General features: G+C 49.6%; 1 protein-coding gene across 2 annotated transcripts in view; it reads right to left on the bottom strand.

The window, feature by feature from the left end:
- Window positions 1-21,984, bottom strand: part of GGCX (gamma-glutamyl carboxylase) — a 104,976-nt gene that overhangs the window by 50,064 nt on the left and 32,928 nt on the right. For both annotated transcript variants that reach the window (XM_063931975.1, XM_063931974.1), the window contains exons 10-12: window positions 10,510-10,661; window positions 10,178-10,347; window positions 9,899-10,029 (exon numbers count right to left, since the gene is read on the bottom strand). In XM_063931975.1, the coding sequence (XP_063788045.1) occupies window positions 9,899-10,029; window positions 10,178-10,347; window positions 10,510-10,661 (453 nt within the window). The remainder of the gene's footprint in view (window positions 1-9,898; window positions 10,030-10,177; window positions 10,348-10,509; window positions 10,662-21,984) is intronic.

The raw sequence follows: 21,984 nt of genomic DNA, 5'->3' as shown, positions 1-21,984 counted from the left end.
TCTGTTTACGTGGGCGACTGCCGTGATGTTGTCTGACTGGATCAGCACCGGCTGACCTTGAAGCAGAGGTCTTGCTAGGCTTAGAGCATTGTAGATGGCCCTTAGCTCCAGGATATTTATGTGAAGTAATGTCTCCAGGCTTGACCACAAGCCCTGGAAATTTCTTCCCTGTGTGACTGCTCCCCAGCCTCTCAGGCTGGCATCCGTGGTCACCAGGACCCAGTCCTGAATGCCGAATCTGCGGCCCTCTAGAAGATGAGCACTCTGCAACCACCACAGGAGAGACGCCCTTGTCCTTGGTGACAAGATTATCCGCTGATGCATCTGAAGATGCGACCCGGACCATTTGTCTAGCAGATCCCACTGGAAGGTTCTTGCGTGGAATCTGCCGAATGGGATTGCTTCGTAAGAAGCCACCATCTTTCCCAGGACCCTTGTGCATTGATGCACTGAGACTTGGCCTGGTTTTAGGAGATTTCTGACTAGTTCGGATAACTCCCTGGCTTTCTCCTCCGGGAGAAACACCTTTTTCTGGACTGTGTCCAGGATCATCCCTAGGAATAGAAGTCGTGTCGTCTGGATCAGCTGCGATTTTGGAATATTGAGAATCCAACCGTGCTGGCGCAGCACTATCTGAGATAGTGCTACCCCGACTTCCAACTGTTCCCTGGATCTTGCCCTTATCAGGAGATCGTCCAAGTAAGGGATAACTAAAACTCCCTTCCTTCGAAGGAGTATCATCATTTCGGCCATTACCTTGGTAAAGACCCTGGGTGCCGTGGACAATCCAAACGGCAGCGTCTGAAACTGATAGTGACAGTTCTGTACCACAAACCTGAGGTACCCTTGGTGAGAAGGGTAAATTGGGACATGTAGGTAAGCATCTTTGATGTCCAGAGACACCATATAGTCCCCTTCTTCCAGGTTTGCAATCACTGCTCTGAGTGACTCCATCTTGAATTTGAACCTTTGTATGTAAGTGTTCAAGGATTTTAGGTTTAAAATTGGTCTCACCGAGCCGTCCGGCTTCGGTACCACAAATAGTGTGGAATAGTACCCCTTTCCCTGTTGTAGGAGGGGTACCTTGATTATCACCTGCTGGGAATACAGCTTGTGAATGGCTTCCAATACTGCCTCCCTGTCTGAGGGAGACGTCGGTAAAGCAGACTTTAGAAAACGGCGAGGGGGAGACGTCTCGAATTCCAATTTGTACCCCTGAGATACCACTTGAAGGATCCAGGGGTCCACTTGCGAGTGGGCCCACTGCGCACTGAACTTCTTGAGACGGGCCCCCACCGTGCCTGAGTCCGCTTGTAAAGCCCCAGCGTCATGCTGAGGACTTTGCGGAGGCGGGAGAGGGCTTTTGTTCCTGGGAACTGGCTGTTTGTTGTAGCCTTTTCCCTCTCCCTCTGCCACGGGGCAGAAATGAGGCGCCTTTTGCCCGCTTGCCCTTATGGGGCCAAAAGGACTGCGCCTGATAATACGGCGTCTTCTTAGGTTGAGAAGCTACCTGGGGTAAAAATGTGGATTTTCCAGCAGTTGCCGTGGCTACCAGGTCTGATAGACCTACCCCAAATAACTCCTCCCCCTTATAAGGCAATACTTCCATGTGCCTTTTAGAATCCGCATCGCCTGACCACTGCCGCGTCCATAAACCTCTTCTTGCAGAAATGGACAGCGCGCTAACTCTTGATGCCAGTCGGCGAATATCCCTCTGTGCATCACGCATATATAGAAATGTATCCTTCAAATGCTCTATAGTCAGTAATATACTGTCCCTATCTAGGGTATCAATATTTTCAGTCAGGGAATCCGACCACGCCAGGCCCGCACTGCACATCCAGGCTGATGCGATTGCTGGTCGCAGTATAACACCCGTGTGAGAGTATATACATTTTAGGATATTCTCCAGCTTTCTATCGGCAGGTTCCTTTAGGGCGGCCGTATCAGGAGAGGGTAGTGCTACCTGTTTAGACAAGCGTGTGAGCGCTTTATCCACCCTAGGGGGTGTTTCCCAACGTGCCCTATCCTCTGGCGGGAAAGGGTACGATGCCAATAAACTTTTAGGAATTATCAGTTTTTTATCGGGGGAAACCCACGCCTCATCACACACTTCATTTAATTCCTCGGATACAGGAAAAAATAAGAATTTACTTACCGATAATTCTATTTCTCGGAGTCCGTAGTGGATGCTGGGGTTCCTGAAAGGACCATGGGGAATAGCGGCTCCGCAGGAGACAGGGCACAAAAAAGTAAAGCTTTACTAGGTCAGGTGGTGTGCACTGGCTCCTCCCCCTATGACCCTCCTCCAGACTCCAGTTAGGTACTGTGCCCGGACGAGCATACACAATAAGGGAGGCATTTTGAATCCCGGGTAAGACTCATACCAGCCACACCAATCACACCGTACAACTTGTGATCTAAACCCAGTTAACAGTATGACAACAGAAAGGGCCTCTTAAAGATGGCTCCTTAACAATAACCCGAATTAGTTAACAATAACTATGTACAAGTATTGCAGATAATCCGCACTTGGGATGGGCGCCCAGCATCCACTACGGACTCCGAGAAATAGAATTATCGGTAAGTAAATTCTTATTTTCTCTATCGTCCTAAGTGGATGCTGGGGTTCCTGAAAGGACCATGGGGATTATACCAAAGCTCCCAAACGGGCGGGAGAGTGCGGATGACTCTGCAGCACCGAATGAGAGAACTCCAGGTCCTCCTTTGCCAGGGTATGAAATTTGTAAAATTTTACAAACGTGTTCTCCCCCGACCACGTAGCTGCTCGGCAGAGTTGTAATGCCGAGACCCCTCGGGCAGCCGCCCAAGATGAGCCCACCTTCCTTGTGGAGTGGGCTTTTACAGTTTTAGGCTGTGGCAGGCCTGCCACAGAATGTGCAAGTTGAATTGTGTTACAAATCCAACGAGCAATCGACTGCTTAGAAGCAGGTGCGCCCAACTTGTTGGGTGCATACAATATAAACAGCGAGTCAGATTTTCTGACTCCAGCCGTCCTTGCAATGTATATTTTTAAGGCTCTGACAACGTCCAACAACTTGGAGTCCTCCAAGTCGCTAGTGGCCGCAGGCACCACAATAGGTTGGTTCAGATGAAATGCTGATACCACTTTAGGGAGAAAATGCGGACGAGTCCGCAGTTCTGCCCTATCCGAATGGAAGATTAGATAAGGACTTTTATAAGATAAAGCCGCCAATTCAGATACTCTCCTGGCAGAGGCCAGGGCTAGTAACATAGTCACTTTCAATGTGAGATATTTCAAATCCACCTTTTTCAATGGTTCAAACCAATGGGATTTGAGGAAATCTAAAACTACATTTAGATCCCACGGTGCCACCGGAGGCACCACAGGAGGCTGTATATGCAGTACTCCCTTGACAAAAGTCTGGACCTCAGGGACAGAGGCCAATTCTTTTTGGAAGAATATTGACAGGGCCGAAATTTGAACCTTAATGGATCCCAATTTGAGACCCATAGATAATCCTGATTGCAGGAAATGTAGGAAACGACCCAGTTGGAATTCCTCCGTCGGAACCCTCCGATCCTCGCACCACGCTACATATTTTCGCCAAATGCGGTGATAATGTTTCACGGTGACTTCCTTCCGTGCCTTAATCAAGGTAGGAATGACTTCTTCTGGAATGCCTTTCCCTTTTAGGATCTGGCGTTCAACCGCCATGCCGTCAAACGCAGCCGCGGTAAGTCTTGAAAAAGACAGGGACCCTGCTGTAGCAGGTCCCTTCTCAGAGGTAGAGGCCACGGTTCGTCCGTGAGCATCTCTTGAAGTTCCGGATACCAAGTCCTTCTCGGCCAATCCGGAACCACTAGTATTGTTCTTACTCTTCTTTGCCGTATGATCTTCAATACCTTTGGTATGAGCGGCAGAGGAGGAAACACATACACTGACTGGTACACCCAAGGAGTTACCAGTGCGTCCACAGCTATTGCCTGTGGATCTCTTGACCTGGCGCAATATTTGTCCAGTTTCTTGTTGAGGACTTCTGGATGTAGACCCCACTCTCCCGGATGAAGATCGTGTCTGCTGAGGAAGTCTGCTTCCCAGTTGTCCACGCCCGGGATGAACACTGCTGACAGTGCTATCACGTGATTCTCCGCCCAGCGAAGAATCTTGGCAGCTTCTGCCATTGCACTCCTGCTTCTTGTGCCGCCCTGCCTGTTTACATGGGCGACCGCCGTGATGTTGTCCGACTGAATCAACACCGGCTTTCCTTGCAGGAGAAGTTCCGCCTGGCTTAGAGCATTGTAGATTGCTCTTAGTTCCAGAATGTTTATGTGAAGAGACTTTTCCAGACTCGTCCATACTCCCTGGAAGTTTCTTCCTTGTGTGACTGCTCCCCAGCCTCTCAGGCTGGCGTCCGTGGTCACCAGGATCCAATCCTGAATGCCGAATCTGCGGCCTTCTAATAGGTGAGCCTTCTGCAACCACCACAGAAGTGACACCCTTGTCTTTGGTGACAGGGTTATTCGCAGGTGCATCTGCAGATGCGACCCTGACCATTTGTCCAACAGATCCCTTTGGAATATTCTTGCATGGAATCTGCCGAATGGAATTGCTTCGTAAGAAGCCACCATTTTTCCCAGGACTCTTGTGCATTGATGTACTGACACTTTTCCTGGTTTTAGGAGGTTCCTGACCAGATCGGATAACTCCTTGGCTTTTTCCTCTGGAAGGAAAACCTTTTTCTGAACCGTGTCCAGAATCATTCCTAGGAACAGCAGACGAGTTGTCGGGATTAAATGGGATTTTGGAATATTCAGAATCCACCCGTGTTGTCTTAGCACCTCTTGAGATAGTGCTAAAGCTGTCTCCAGCTGTTCTCTGGACCTTGCCCTTATTAGGAGATCGTCCAAGTATGGGATAACTAATACGCCTTTTCTTCGAAGAAGAATCATCATCTCGGCCATTACCTTGGTAAAGACCCGAGGCGCCGTGGACAATCCGAACGGCAGCGTCTGAAACTGATAGTGACAGTTTTGAACAATGAACTTGAGGTACCCCTGGTGTGCGGGGTAAATCGGAACGTGTAGATACGCATCCTTGATGTCCAAGGATACCATAAAGTCCCCTTCTTCCAGGTTCGCTATCACTGCTCTGAGTGACTCCATCTTGAACTTGAACTTTTTTATGTAGAGGTTCAAGGACTTCAGATTTAGAATAGGCCTTACCGAGCCATCCGGCTTCGGTACCACAAATAGAGTGGAATAATACCCCTTTCCTTGTTGTAATAGGGGTACTTTGACTATCACCTGCTGAGCGTACAGCTTGTGAATGGCTTCCAACACCCTCTCCCTTTCGGAAGAGACGGTTGGTAAGGCAGACTTCAGGAAACGATGAGGAGGATCCGTCTCTAATTCCAACCTGTACCCCTGAGATATTATCTGCAGGATCCAGGGGTCTACCTGCGAGTGAGCCCACTGCGCGCTGTAATTTTTGAGACGGCCCCCCACTGTCCCCGAGTCCGCTTGAGAGGCCCCAGCGTCATGCTGAGGTTTTTGCAGGAGCCGGGGAGGGCTTCTGTTCCTGGGAAGGAGCTGCCTGTTGGTGTCTCTTCCCTCTTCCTCTGCCTCGTGGCAGGTACGACAAGCCCTTCGCTCTCTTATTTTTGTAGGAGCGAAAAGGCTGCGGTTGAAAGGTCGGTGCCTTTCTCTGTTGGGGAGTGACTTGAGGTAAAAAAGTGGATTTCCCGGCAGTAGCCGTGGCCACCAAGTCTGATAGACCAACTCCAAATAACTCCTCCCCTTTATACGGCAAAACCTCCATGTGACGTTTTGAATCCGCATCGCCTGTCCACTGTCGTGTCCATAAGGCTCTTCTGGCTGAAATGGACATAGCACTCACCCGAGATGCCAGTGTGCAAATATCCCTCTGTGCATCACGCATATAGATAAATGCATCCTTTATTTGTTCTAACGACAGTAAAACATTGTCCCTATCTAGGGTATCAATATTTTCAATCAGGGATTCTGACCAAACTACTCCAGCACTGCACATCCAGGCAGTTGCTATAGCTGGTCGTAGTATAACACCTGCATGTGTGTATATATTCTTTTGAATAACTTCCATCTTTCTATCTGATGGATCCTTAAGTGCGGCCGTCTCAGGAGAGGGTAACGCCACTTGTTTGGATAAGCGTGTGAGCGCCTTGTCCACCTTAGGGGGTGTTTCCCAGCGCGCCCTAACCTCTGGCGGGAAAGGGTATAATGCCAATAACTTTTTTGAAATTATCAACTTTTTATCAGGAGCAACCCACGCTTCATCACACACGTCATTTAATTCTTCTGATTCAGGAAAAACTGTTTGTAGTTTTTTCACACCATACATAATACCCTGTTTTACGGTATCTGTAGTATCAGCTAAATGTAACGTCTCCTTCATTGCCAAAATCATATAACGTGTGGCCCTACTGGAAAATACGTTTGAATTTCTACCGTCGTCACTGGAATCAGTGCCCGTGTCTGGGTCTGTGTCGACCGACTGAGGCAAAGGGCGTTTTACAGCCCCTGACGGTGTTTGAGGCGCCTGGACAGGCATTAATTGATTGTCCGGCCGCCTCATGTCCTCAACTGACTGTTTAAGGGAAGATAAACCATCACGTAATTCCACAAATAAAGGCATCCATTCTGGTGTCGACCCCCTGGGGGGTGACATCTGCATATTTGGCAATTGCTCCGCCTCCACACCAATATCGTCCTCATACATGTCGACACCACGTACCGACACACACCGCAAACTCACAGGGAATGCTCTAATGAAGACAGGACCCACTAGCCCTTTTGGGGAGACAGAGGGAGAGTCTGCCAGCACACACCACAAAGCGCTATATATACAAGGGATATCCTTATATTAAGTGCTCCCTTATAGCTGCTTTAATATATATATATATAGCCATTAATGTGCCCCCCCTCTCTGTTTTACCCTGTTTCTGTAGTGCAGTGCAGGGGAGAGACCTGGGAGCCTTTCTGACCAGCGGAGCTGTGACAGAAAATGGCGCCGTGTGCTGAGGAGATAGGCCCCGCCCCTTTTTCGGCGGGTTCTTCTCCCGCTATTTTTCCAGTCAGGCAGGGGTTAAATATCTCCATATAGCCCCTATGGGCTATATGTGAGGTATTTTTAGCCTTGTATAAGGTTTATATTTGCCTCTCAGAGCGCCCCCCCCCAGCGCTCTGCACCCTCAGTGACTGCCCAGTGAAGTGTGCTGAGAGGAAAATGGCGCACAGCTGCAGTGCTGTGCGCTACCTTATGAAGACTGAGGAGTCTTCAGCCGCCGGTTTCCGGACCTCTTCACGCTTCAGCATCTGCAAGGGGGTCGGCGGCGCGGCTCCGGGACCGGACTCCACGGCTGGGCCTGTGTTCGATCCCTCTGGAGCTAATGGTGTCCAGTAGCCAAGCAGCAAATCCACTCTGCATGCAGGTGAGTTTACTACTTTTCCCCTAAGTCCCACGTTGCAGTGATCCTGTTGCCAGCAGGACTCACTGTAAAGAAAAAAACCTAAACTAAACTTTCTCTAAGCAGCTCTTTAGGAGAGCCACCTAGATTGCACCCTTCTCGTTCGGGCACAAAATCTAACTGGAGTCTGGAGGAGGGTCATAGGGGGAGGAGCCAGTGCACACCACCTGACCTAGTAAAGCTTTACTTTTTTGTGCCCTGTCTCCTGCGGAGCCGCTATTCCCCATGGTCCTTTCAGGAACCCCAGCATCCACTTAGGACGATAGAGAAACTACAGGCAGTTTTTTCTCACCAAACATAATACCCTTTTTAGTGGTACTTGTATTATCAGAGATATGCAATACATTTTTCATTGTTTCAATCATGTAACGTGTGGCCCTAGTGGAAGTCACGTATGTCTCCTCATCATCGACACTGGAGTCAGTATCCGTGTCTGTGTCTGCCATTTGAGGTAACGGGCGTTTTAAAGCCCCTGATGGCGTTTGAGACCCCTGGACAGGCACAAGCTGAGTAGCCGGCTGTCTCATGTCGTCAACTGTCTGTCGTAAAGAGCTGACACTGTCACGCAATTCCTTCCATAAGCTCATCCACTCAGGTGTCGACTCCCTAGGGGGTGACAACTGTATAATAGGCAATTGCTCCGCCTCCATCTCATTTTCCTCCTCAAACATGTCGACACAATCGTACCGACACACCGCACACACACAGGGAATGCTCTGATAGAGGACAGGACCCCACTAGCCCTTTGGGGAGACAGAGGGAGAGTATGCCAGCACACACCAGAGCGCTATATATAGACAGGAATACCACTATAAAATGTGTTTTTCCCTTTATAGCTGCTGTTAGTATCAAAACTGCGCCAAATTAGTGCCCCCCTCTCTTTTTTACCCTTTTCTGTAGTGCAGGACTGCAGGGGAGAGTCAGGGAGACGTCCTTCCAGCGGAGCTGTGATGGAAAATGGCGCCCGTGTGCTGAGGAGATAGGCTCCGCCCCCTTCTCGGCGGCCTTTTCTCCCGCTTTTTTGGTGAGTTCTGGCAGGGGTTAAAATACATCCATATAGCCCTGGGGGTTATATGTGGTGTATTTATGCCAGCCAAGGTGTTTTACATTGCTGCTCAGGGCGCCCCCCCCTAGCGCCCTGCACCCTCAGTGACCGGAGTGTGAAGTGTGCCTGAGTAACAATGGCGCACAGCTGCAGTGCTGTGCGCTACCTTGTTGAAGACTGATGTCTTCTGCCGCCGATTTTTCCGGACCTCTTCTTGCTTCTGGCTCTGTAAGGGGGCCGGCGGCGCGGCTCTGGGACCGAGCTCCGAGGCTGGGCCTGTGTTCAGTCCCTCTGGAGCTAATGGTGTCCAGTAGCCTAAGAAGCCCAATCCACTCTGCACTCAGGTGAGTTCGCTTCTTCTCCCCTTAGTCCCTCGATGCAGTGAGCCTGTTGCCAGCAGGTCTCACTGAAAATAAAAAACCTAAACTTAAACTTTCACTAAGAAGCTCAGGAGAGCCCCTAGTGTGCACCCTTCTCGGCCGGGCACAAAAATCTAACTGAGGCTTGGAGGAGGGTCATAGGGGGAGGAGCCAGTGCACACCAGGTAGTCCTAAAGCTTTTACTTTTGTGCCCAGTCTCCTGCGGAGCCGCTATTCCCCCATGGTCCTTACGGAGTTCCCAGCATCCACTAGGACGTCAGAGAAATATGTTTACCATGTAGATACCCAGGGGTTGAAAACACTGAAAGCCTCCAACCATGTAGTGTCTAATGTCCATGCAGAAAAGATGTAAATAGCAAAACTGCTAAATATACGTTGTTTATAACAAAAGTGAAACATTTATTAGTCTGTATGCAATATTTAGTATTACTATTGCAGTTTCCAACTATCCTCTCACTGAGTACCTCTCTTATTTAATGACAAGTTTAAGAGCAGCTTGTAAGTACACAGTGATACATGCTTATTATAGTGCCTGCTAGCCTGCAACGCCAGGAGTAGAAATGCACTAGTTATGGCAGAAGACATTTACAACCAAAGGGGTGCATATTAAATAAATATATATTATAAAAGCACTGGGAAACTTAAAAACAGGGGATATGTTTGTCCCAAGCTTCTGACCTATATGATTTAAACCCGCAAGAAAATGCTTCTGCAAAATAGTCTTTGTTAGATTATAGTTGAGTATTCCTTGGGGTATAGATGGAGAGTGAGGGCGGGGTCCATTCAGTAGGCCCATTTCGGGTCTTCAGCCTGAGAGCAGGCTAATTAGTACCTGCACCTGTAAGAGGCTGATATAAGGTGTATACTCAGGGTCGCACTACCTGGCGGAACAGGCAGCAAGGCTGCCCTCACTGTGTGTAGGCTGTGGGTGCACTTTAAAATATGGAGACATATACGGTGACATTTATGTCTTTTATAGTTACCTGCATGCGGTCACCCTCTCGCAATGTGAAGTTTTTGGTGTCTTTCACAATCTCCACGTTGACTTTTCCCTGCAGTACCTGTATGCTGGTATTACCTAGGTCCTCATTTACAAAATTCTCCAAATGAAGACCTGGGATGAAGGAGGGGGGGAATGAAAAAGGGAAAATGGATGGAAATACCAGGGGGGGAAGGAGCAAATGGGGGGAGGGGAGGGGGGTTATGTAGTAAATATAGATCATTACAGATATTAGTTTAGTCACCACAGCCTGGATCCTCACCTGGGAAGTCTGCTATGAAGACCACATCAGTCTGATTGTCCAGCGAATTCTCCACCTCCTGGAACTTTGATCGCCATGGTGACAGGTCAACCAGTAAGGGCTTAACCCAGGGTGTTTTACGGAAGGGTGACCACTCTGCTTTCACAATGTCCACCGTAGGGTCATAGAGCCTGACAGAGAGGCAGGCAATCAGGGTGAATACATCGTTGTGGGTGGACTAGTAACCCTTCCCCAATCATATAACAGAAATCAGTATACAATACTCAGCAGTGTACCAAGAAGATTTTTAGAACCCCCCAAAGTGGTAACCTCTTCCCACAAAAAGAACTCACCTCTGCTGGAAGCGATCATTGATGGACACCCATACATCAAAGTATATTTCAGGCTCAGAGATATTATATGCTCCCAGGAGGCCCTGGAGGCAGGTGGCATACTGTTTTAGCATATCGGCGTGATCCTTCCAGCGCCTGGTCTGGGTGAATACCTGATAGAGGGAAGTTCATATAAACAGAAGGAGGTGTCATGCACAATGGCGTTACTGCAATGCATCTCAAAATTCAGCAACTCCAAAAACGTCTACTGTCCCAGTTTCCTTTCACACTATCTGAAACACTGACCTGTGTACTTAAGCTCCTAATTGAGGATTAGTGACATGCAGCTCTCCATCTGCTGTGGAACTATGCACCCCAGCATACCCTGCCAAAGTTTTGTTATGAGGGCATGCTGGGATGTGTAGTTCAGGAGTAGCTTGGGGGACAGACCCTGGTCTTAATCGATCTCCTTAACTGACAGGGAAGGGAAGGAAGGTTTTTTTTTTTTATTATTATTTTCCCAAACATCAAAACATCGATCGAGAACATTGCGACCATCGGCAACATTGCGATTTTAGATCCCGGACAGCTGCCAGGTACACAGGCGGGTTCTGGGGTGGTTGTTTTACACTTACCAGCGGCTGCTATTGTCTGCAGCCGATGGGGGATCCTGCCATGCTGACCGATCAGCAGCATGGCAACACTGGGGGAGGGTGCAGGGAGGCAGAGGTGACAGCAGCAGCGGAGGGAAGTTTCTTTTCCCTGCTGCTGCGAACACAGTTTATCTGAGTGGTCGCATCATGTGCGACCAGCTCAGATAAAGCACTTGCAGGCATGGTCGCATCTGATGCAACCATGCCAGGCAAGTGGTTAAAGTCTATAGTTCTTCTAAATGGTTTAAAAATAAATTAATGAATCCAACGTATTTCTCTTACGTCCTAAAGGATACTGGGGTTCCATTTAGTACCATGGGGTATAGATAGGTCCACTAGGAGCCATGGGAGCCATTGATAGTTTGGGCTGGCTCCTCCCTCTATGCCCCTCCTAATAGACTCAGTTTACAAAATATGCCCGGAGGAGCCGGTCACGCTTATGGAAGGTCCTGAAGCGTTTTCTTCATTTATTTTGTTATTTTCAGGCAGGGCTGGTTGGCACCTGCCTGCTTCGTGGGACTTGGGGGGGCCCAACCTTTTGAAGGGTTAATGGTCCCTTTCCCCGCTGACAGGGCACTAAGCTCCTGAGGGAACTATTCGCAAGCCCCACCACGGCAAGCGTACATTCCTGCAGCACGCCGCCACCCCTCTTAGAGAGCCAGAAGAAAGAGTGGTGGGTACTAAGCCGGTGTCCCGACTAGCGGGTCGCCGGACATTGTGGCGGCATAAGGGTACGGAGACGCACGGCTTCTAACCGGGGTGGATTGCGTCTCCAGACACAGTACACAGCTACGTCTCAGTACACTGTAAACAGTACCCACACTGGCAAAAACAGCCTTAAAATGGTTCTCTCTCCATTCTAAGCAACAGATTACCTCATCCAGTATAAAAAAAGTGGGAAGACCACGTGCCATTGAACGGGCGTGTGCTTCACTATGAGAGGATCCAGCAGCTCACCAGCACCATTTTACCTCTGCAGTGGACAGACACTGACTGACAGGGAAGCGCAGCATCTCCAGATTACTTCAGCGGTACCAGGGGGTCATAGCCGGGGGGTAAGTCTACGTATCTTCCTTCCGCAGCTTCCCCAGAGGCACAAGAGGTAAACCACGCAAACCAGCAACTGCAGGTGTTCAGGAACAGAGCTCAGGCTATAAGAATATAATTCTTCAGTCACATCTGATCAAGTTCGTGCCGGGATCCCTGGGTAATATATGTTATTTCCCAGGGCTACAGACTGGCGTATCCAAGAGCTCCCACCTCACAGATTCTTCAAATCAGGCTTACCAGCTTCACAAGAGGCAAGTATAATTTTACAGCAGGCCATCCAAAAACTGGTACAGACTCAAGTCATTGTTCCAGTTCCACCTCATCTGCAAAACAAGTGGGGTACTATTCCAACTTGTTTGTAGTACCGAAACTGGACGGTTCGGTAAGGCTGATTCTGAACCTCAAGTCCTTGAACCAGTACTTAAGAGTGTTCAAATTCAAGATGGAGTCTCTGAGAGCGGTGATCTCAGGTCTGGAGGAGGGGGAATTCCTAGTGTCTCTGGTTATCAAGTATGCGTACCTTCACATTCTGATCTGGCCGCCTCATCAGGCTTATCTACAGTTTGCACTGCAGGACTGTCACTACCAGTTCCAGGCCCTGCCATTTGGTCTCCCCATGGCACCGAGGGTGTTCACAAAAGTGATGGCAGAGATGATGTTTATACTCCGCAAGCAGGGAGTGAACATAATTCCGTACCTGGACGATCTTCTGATAAAGGCGCCATCCAGGGAGAGGTTGCTGGACAGCATTGGCATCTCAAACTTCTCCAGGATCACGGGTGGATTCTGAACCTTCCGAAATCTCACCTAGAGCCTCACGGAGGCTCCCATTCCTGGCAATGATACTGGACATGGAGTCGCAGAAAGTGTTCCTTCCGTTGGAAAAGGCATTGGTAATCCAGTCGATGGTTCGGGACGTCCTGAAGCCAACCCGGATATCAGTGCATCGATGCATTCGCCTTCTGGGGAAAATGGTGGCCTCTTACGAGGCGCTTCAATACAGAAGGTTTCACGCAAGACTCTTCCAGCTCGATCTGTTGGACAAATGGTCCGGATCGCATCTTCACATGCACCAGAGGATTAGTCTGTTACCAAAAGCCAGGATCGCCCTTCTGTGGTGGCTACAGACCTTACACCTCGTTGAGGGTCGGAGGTTCGAAATTCAGGACTGGATCCTGATAACCACGGACGCAAGCCTCTGAGGTTGGGGAGCTGTCACCCAGGGGGTGCAGGTTCAAGGAAGATGGTCAAGTCAGGAAGTTGTCCTTCCAATCAACATTCTGGAACACAGAGCCATATACGACACCCTTCTGCAGGCCTCACATCTTCAGGATCGGGCCATTCAAGTCCAGTCGGACAACGTAACGGCAGTAACGTACATAAACCGACAGGGCAGAACGAAAAGCAGAGCATCAATGTCAGAGGGGTCAAGAATTCTCCTCTGGGCAGAAAAAAATGCTATGGCGTTGTCAGCGGTCTTCATTCTGGGAGTAGACAACTGGGAAGCAGTCACGACCTGCACCCGGGGGAGTGGGGTTTTCCCCCGGAAGTGTTCAGGTGGTTGACGCGTCGATGGGGATATCCACAAATGGACATGATGGACTCTCGTCTCAACAAGAAGCTCAAGCGGTATTGTTCCAGGTAGAGACCCACAGGCAGTGGCGGTAGACGCTCTGACGACTCCATGGGTCTTATCAGATGGTGTACGTGTTTCCTCCACTTCCCCTGATCCCAAGAATTCTCAAAAGAATAAAAAGGGAAAGGTTCAAGCAATACTCATTGCTCCGGACCGGCCAAGAAGGGCCTGGTACGCGGACCTTCTGGAAATGCTACTCGAAGATCCGTGGCCTCTACCTCTTCGCGAGGATATTCTGCAACAGGGCCCGTTCGTCTATCAGGACTTACCACGGCTACATTTGACGGCATGGAAGTTGAATGGCTGATTCTAGCAAGAAGAGGGATCCCTAACAAAGTTATCCCGACTATGATCCAAGCCAGGAAGGGGGTAACGTCTAAACATTACCACCGTATTTGGAAGAAATACGTCTCTTGGTGTGAAAGCAGAACTTATTCTGCGGTGGAATTTCACCTGAGACGTTTTCTGCTTTTTCTGCAGGCAGGTGTGGATGTGGGCCTACGTCTTGGCTCCATAAAAGTCCAGATTTCGGCCTTGTCCATTTTCTTTCAGAAAGAATTGGCTTCTCTCCCTGAGGTCCAGACGTTTTTGAAAGGTGTTCTGCGCATTCAACCTCCCTTTGTGCCTCCCACAGCACCTTTGGATCTCAATTTGGTGCTGCTGTTCCTCCAATCGAACTGGTTTGAACCGTTACAGGAGGTGGACGTAAAATATCTTACATGAAAGACCGTCACACTGTTGGCCTTGGCTTCAGCAAGACGTGTGTCGGAGTTGGGGGCTTTGTCTCACAAGAGCCCCTATTTAATTTTCCATGAGGACAGAGCTGAACTCAGAACTCGTCAGCAATTTCTTCCGAAAGTGGTGTCAGCGTTTCACATCAACCAACCTATTGTGGTTCCGGTTATCACCGACACTTCCGCTACTTCAAAATCTTTGGATGTTGTGAGGGCTTTGAAGGTATACGTAAAGAGGACAGCTCGTCACAGGAAATCCGACTCGCTGTTCGTTCTATATGATTCCAATAAAATTGGGTGTCCTGCTTCAAAGCAGACACGCTGGATCAGGCTCACTATCCAGCATGCTTATTCCACGGCAGGTTTTCCAGTTCCAAAATCTGTACAGGCCCACTCTACTAGGTCGGTGGGTTCTTCCTGGGTGGCTGCCAGGGATATCTCAGCTTTACAGCTCTGCCGAGCGGCTACTTTGTCTGGTTCAAACACGTTTGCTAAGTTCTACAAGTTCGATACTTTGGCCTCTGAGGACCTTCAGTTTGGTCAAGCAGTTCTGCAAGAAACTCAGCACTCTCCCACACGATTTGGGAGCTTCGGTACATCCCCATGCTACTAAATGGAACCCCAGTATCCTCTAGAACGTAAGAGAAAATAGGATTTTAATTACCTACCGGTAAATCCTTTTCTCGTAGTCCGTAGAGGATACTGGGCGCCCGCCCCGAGCTTAGTTTTTTTACTGCATTGTTACTTAGTTAAGTATTGTTGGTACAGCTGTTGCTATTCCTTTTTAATGTTGGGTTAGCATAGCTTTCTTCTGTGTGTGCTGGTTCAGAATCTCACCACTATCTTTATCTATCCTTCTCTCAAAGTATGTCCGTCTCCTCGGGCACAGTTTCCTAGACGGAGTCTGGTAGGAGGGGCATAGAGGGAGGAGCCAGCCCACAATATCAAATTCTTGAAGTGCCCATGGCTCCTAGTGGACCCGTCAATACCCCATGGTACTGAATGGAACCCCAGTATCCTCTACGGACTATAAGAAAAGGATTTACTGGTAGGTAATTAAAATCCTATTTTCTGAAGCACAAATAAATTTTTTGGGTGTAAATCGGAAACACTTGGATGTGTGTTACACATGATCCTGTAAACGCTTTTCTTCTTCATGGCTGGAGCACAGGGGCTAATGTGCCACGTGTGTAGATACATATTAGGAGCTAGAAGACCATAACCAGGAATTTAATCTATTCACTAGATAAGACTGAAACCAGAGAGCACATCTTATGTAGACTTTATACATATGCCCTGTAGGTCAGATTAGGTTAGCACTCTTCAACATTCTACATATTAAAAGGTGGGTTTTTTTTACAGCTAAGCCAGACTAAAGCTATAGATCAGTGATCGCCAACCCGTCGCTCGCAAGCTACCGGTAGCTCGCTGAAATATTTTCAGTAGCTCGCAAGCGGACTGGCACTCCTCCTCCCCTCATTCTCACTATGGTGCCGCCGTCAGCCAATCAGAGCTTGCGGACCGGCAGCGGTGGCACCTGATTGGCTCACTTACCAGTGCCATATTTCAAATGCCCGCCGCCGCGCCACCACAGCCGTCGGAGACTCTGCCACGCCGGCTTTCCCCGGAGTCCGGACTGCACAGGAGAGGCGTGCGCTGCGCTGTCCTCCCCTTCCGTCCCTACAAGTGGAGCAGCACCGGCGCCAGCAGCGGTGAGCACTGCGGGGGGCACTGTATCTGGCACTGGGGCACTGTATATGGCACTGTGGGGGCACTATCTGGCACTGTGGGGACACTGTATCTGGCACTGCTGGGGGGCATTATGTGTGTATCTGGCACTGCTGGGGGGCATTATGTGTGTATCTGGCACTGCTGGGGGGCATTGTGTGTGTATCTGGCACTGCTGGGGGGCATTGTGTGTGTGTCTGGCACTGCTGAAGGGCATTATGTGTGTGTCTGGCACTGCTGGGGGGCATTATGTGTGTATCTGGCACTGCTGGGGGGCATTATGTGTGTGTCTGGCACTGCTGGGGGGCATTATTTGTGTGTCTGGCACTGCTGGGGGGCATTATTTGTGTGTCTGGCACTGCTGGGGGGCATTATTTATCTGACACTGCTGAGGGGCATTATTGGCGTATCTGGCACTGCGGAGGGGCATTATTGGTGTATCTGGCCCTGCTGGGGGGCATTATTAGTGTATCTGGCACAAAGTGGGGGGGGGGCAATACTTGTAGTTGTGAGGCCACACCCACTTTCGCAGGACGCGCTCACATTGGGGGTAGCTCTCTCTGAGGTTTTACTTTCTCCTTCATCCACTAGGGGCCACTGGAGCGTAGTTACAATGGGAAATAGTAGGCAGTAATTGGGAGCTGGCACTTTAAAATTCTCACACTGTGGCTAGCTCCTCCCCTACTATCTCCCCTCCAAGCCAGTCTTAGTTAGTGCCCGAGGTGAGCTGGTCACTTGGGTTTTAGCTGAAGAATTTTTTTCTTTTTTCTTTATTATTTTTCTTTTTCTTTCACACACACACACACACACACACACACACACAGACTGGCAGCTCTGCCACTGCCAGTCTGCACCGCGGGAGCTGCCGGCGGGGTCCCATCGCAGCTGCGTTCGGCTCGGGATGGGCCCCGGCTGAAGGAGACACTTAGCTCTCCTGGGCTGGCCGGACACCGCTGCGTGCGGCGCGTGTCGGGGCCACTCCACCAGCAGAAGATTCCGGCAGCATGGCAGCGGTGAGTATAAGTGGTTGGACACCGCTGCGTGCGGCGCGTGTTGGGGCCACTCCATCAGGAATCCTGCAACAGCGGTGAGTACAGACACCAATCTAAAACTGTGATGATGTGTGCTGTGTCTTTTATTCACTCCCCGCTCCCTGCTCCCATACATGGGGGCCACGCTCAGGGTCCCTGGTCTAACCCCCCTCTGTGTAATGCATGACAACAACAAAAAAAAAGATTTTTATTTTAGATGGCACCTTTATATTTAGGCGCCATTACTAGGGGGGCGGAGCTTAATCCCGCTCGACCCGGCGGGCTAAGCGCCCCCGCTCCCCAGCCGCGGCTCACAGGGCCGTCAGGGGATGCAGGGCGCTCCCCGCTAAGTTTGCGCGGGAGCTTGATACAGAACACAGTTCGAGCATAGGGGGCGGTGCTTTCTCCCGCTCTGCTCGGCGGGCTCAGCTCCCCGGCAGCGGCGCGTGTGATCGGCGGGGGAGGCAGGACGCTCCCCGCTGACTTAGGGCAGGAAGGCTAAAGTTTTTAAATTAATAGGCTTCTGTGGCTCATGAAGCACCCGGGTTGCAGTGCACATAACGGGGGGCGGGGCTTCCTCCAGTCTTGGACCTCGGCTCCCGGCGGCCACCTGCGGCTTGGTTGGTGCTGGCGGCCATTTCCTCTCTGCAGGGGAAACCTCTACCCGGACTCCACTGCTTGCTGTGAGTGTCAGGATCTTCTTATCACTGCAGTGAGTGGTCTTTTCTTAATGTGTTCCTCCTGTGGCATACATATACATATATATATATATATATATATATATATGATAAATAGTTGTAATAGTTGTGCTGGGTATGTATGTATGTATGTGTATATATATATATATATATATATATATATATATATATACACACACACACATACATACATACATACATACATATATACATATCTTGTATGTATATTATATATTATATAGTTTGTATTATGTATAATGCTATATTGGATTATATCTATATATGCATATATAATCAACTAGCGCCGTCGATTTTAAAGTTAGGCGCCAGAGTGGGGGGGGGGGCTTAAACCTAACGCTTAGGTCAGTGCCCCTTTGTAAGGGGGGCTAGTGCTGTTAATTCAACACGGAGTCCCCTGTTTCTGGTATATGAAGTCAGCTCACTACTGCTCTTTATCAGGACACAGTTAGGCTCACTGAATATTTACAATAATATCGAAGACCTGGGTTCACGTCCCACATTTCTTCACCCTGCCACATTGATTTTCCCCCCGGCTTTGGCTTTACTCACAGGCTGCCGCCATTTTGGGCAACCAGCGGAGCTTACTGAATTAGCAGTACACTACATACACGGGTGTTGTCACCCCTTTATTACTCCTTTGTGTCACTTGGTAATAATACGGTGTGTAATTTGGGGGAATGTGTGTGGTGTCAGCCAAATAGCCGCTGTGGCTCGGTACGCTTATAGCGGGGACATCTGAACACGGATGGAATTCCATCAAATACCAACTTTAAGGGATATGTGCCTGTCACTGCAGGTTATAGTGCAAGAGTTTTTAGAGGGTTACACTTCTTTAACCTGTCTTTTCTCTTTTCGTTTAACTAAACGTAACACCCAGGACAGAGAATTCCCAGTTCTGTGTAGATTGTGCGGTGGAGCCATCTGATTAGCCCTCAATGCAGCTGCAGGACGCTCCTGTTTGATCAGCTCAGCTTATGCAGGTAAGGTCACCGTTACCAGAGACCCCGTCCGTCATTTCTTCTTCCCAGGTTTCTAAAAGGAGGTTGCTAACCTCAGTGTTACACGAAGCTGCGGATGATAGACCTCTCTGGAAGGTGGCAATGGATGTCCGGGATACCTAGGATGTCTGTTTTCGGTGCAGTCCGACCAGTGTCTCTGGGTCCTGGAGACATACGACTGCACGTTTTCAGGTTTCTAAAAGGATCTTGCTAACCTCCAGGTTACACGAGATACGGATTATGTTTAGGTGCAGTCTGAACCAGTATCTCAGGATATTGAGGCGTATTGTACAGCAGTTCGTCTGGTGCTGCAGGTAAAGAGGTCGGACACTTCAGGTCCCTCGGGGTTTGACGCCAAGGAAGAAATGACAGCGACTTGTTCGGTTTCGAATGAGCTGGGCATGCTCCGGTAGGCGGCCGGGAAACACCCGAATTCACAATTTCAGGTATCGAACAATGTTTGTTTGCCTATCCTTTTCCCGCAGATAGCAGGAAACGATATCAGACCTCTCCAGGGTATACCCCTCAATGTATCGTCAGTCCAACAGGCTGCCGTTTTTCCTGGGGCAGCCTTGCTGAGGGATCCATTTGAGAGACATATACGACAGCAGGGGTTCGGCCTTATCCGGAGCAGGTAGGTTGTGGAACAATTGTCCTCTAGGATTACTGGATAATTCGCATCAGGATCAACTGATGCTTTGGGACAGATCAGAATCACGATTCTGCTTTATATTCTTCTGAGGTCTCCGCGTCTGTATACTCGGAACCTGCATTTTCGCTTAGGCTGTCTTAACCCGACGACCTCTGGGGCTGCGCCAGTGACAGGTGAACATGGAATCCTAAGGGGCAGCTGGTTCAGGGGAAGGAACTTCCTGCATGATTTCTCGAACCATTGGGGGTAAGTCCATTTTTCTTTCCCCTACTGCTGCCCCAGCTCCAAGACGGACCTTTACCGGTCTTTCCTTTAGATCTTTCCGTGCCCTTTCAGGCTTTCGACTCCAGGTCAGGGGCGGTATCTCCTTCGCCAAGGGATCTCAGGGTAGCAGGCTGAAGCAGAGGTTCAGCATCCTCAGTCCAGTCTGATTTTAGGTCATCCAACACACCCACCACAGGTCAGACCTTCCTACCACCGAGGGGGTCCCAGGGTAGGCGCCTGTCGGTGGTCCTACTGGGAGGACTGGGAAGGCTTGGGCGGTTACAGACTCGATTTGGGAGTCCAACCGGCTCAGTGGTCCTTCGGCATGGGTCGGCCGGCTTACGATGACAAGACAGTCATACTGCAGGCGGCGCTCCAGATGCTTCTAACCGCAAAGGGTGTTGATACCTGTCTTCACATATCATTTGAATCGGGGTATTTCTCAGGCCTTTGTTTTCTTTTCCCGTACCAAAGCCAGATGGCTCGGCTGGGCCTATTCTGGCCTTAGAATCCTTTCAGTCTGTGATTGCTAGTTTGAAGAAGAAAAGGGGGTTTTACGCAACCCTTGTCTTCAAGGATGCCTGTTTACTGAACTCCGTTGGGTTTCCTCAGATTCGCATTACAGGATACTCATTTTCATGGTCAGTCCTTTCCATTCGGTCGCTCTTCCGCTCCCACAGGGTTTAGGAAGATCACAGAATACCTCTTTTTCAAAGGCAGGGAGTGACGTTTGTTCCCTAATTGGACAATCTACTGCTGGAATCCCACTCTACAGATCAGGTTGCTTCTGAATATCCGGAGGATCCAGGAGCTTCTGGTTCGACACAAGTCCACTTTTTGCTCCTCATAAACGGTTCTCAACTCGGTCCGTCAGAGGATTTTTTCTTCCTCGGGACCAGGTACTCTCTTCCTTCAGTCAAGTTGCGACGCGATGAGTGGTCGCCTACATTCCCCTCTGAGCGGAGGACAACAATCTTCTTTCCAGGTCAAGCCGCCAGGTCAGACTCCCGGGTGAGGGGACATTCCCGGAGTTTTGTCAGCTGGTCCCCTGTTGGCAGAGATTCCTGATCGACCTCAGGGTCGGTCTGACTGACTCTTTAACCCTTTACTACTCTTGGACGTGAGCTCTGGCGGCAATAGCCGAGGATGCCCTCAGGGCTCCTTGGAGTTTCTGGTTAGTCTATCTTGCCTTCTTTTCTTTTATCTACCTCACTTTCGGTAACACAGGAGGAGAGAATGCGCGCTAGTCCTCCCGGTGGCTCCGGTTTGGCCGCGCATGACTTAAAGTTCCAGCCTGCACCTGTTGTCAGTAGAGGAGCCTTGGCTCCTACCTCTGCAGGACTGTCTACTTCAACAGGGTCCTTTTTCTTTATTCAATCTTACACTGGTTTCGTTTAACGGCGTGACTATTCACGAGACCTCAGAAGGGAGAAGTTCCCTAGTTCGGTTATGCCTACTGGGCCCCGTTTTTGGAAGTCGGTTACCTCTTCTCGCTTTTGCCACTTGGGAAACTTTAAGGGCATAGTGTGGATAACAGGGGTTTTCCCCTTTTGATTTACCATTCAGCTGTCATCTTTGGTTTTCTCTGGATGGTTTACTCGGCTGCGCTTCAGACTACGTTGACCTGAATTTTAGGTCTCTGCTCTTTCGGTTTTCTTCCAAAAGTAATTAGCCTGGCGGCCGTAAGTCGGGCTCTCTTTCAGGGAGTACTCTATTGGCAACTCCCCCTTTTCGACTGGGGTTACGGCTGAGCTTCAGACTCAGCGGTCGTTTCTTCCAGGGGGGGATGTCTGTTTTTCATATAAAACAGACACTTGTGTTTTCGGCCCTCTTTGAATGTTGTCAGGGCTCACCAACTCTCTCTACAGAGGTCTTCGGCTATTCGACGAAGTGTTTTCTTCTTTGTTCTGTACGATGCTCCCGTACTAAATAGCCGTTGGATACATCTGACCATCAGACAGTCTTATTGGCGGTTGCTCAGGAGCAGTAGCGGATCTTGCCACGGGCAAGCAGGACTTTTGCCCGGGGCGC

Source organism: Pseudophryne corroboree, chromosome 6, assembly GCF_028390025.1.
Source record: "Pseudophryne corroboree isolate aPseCor3 chromosome 6, aPseCor3.hap2, whole genome shotgun sequence".
NCBI classification, from domain to species: Eukaryota; Metazoa; Chordata; class Amphibia; order Anura; family Myobatrachidae; genus Pseudophryne; species Pseudophryne corroboree.
This window is presented reverse-complemented; position numbering and strand designations above follow the sequence as displayed.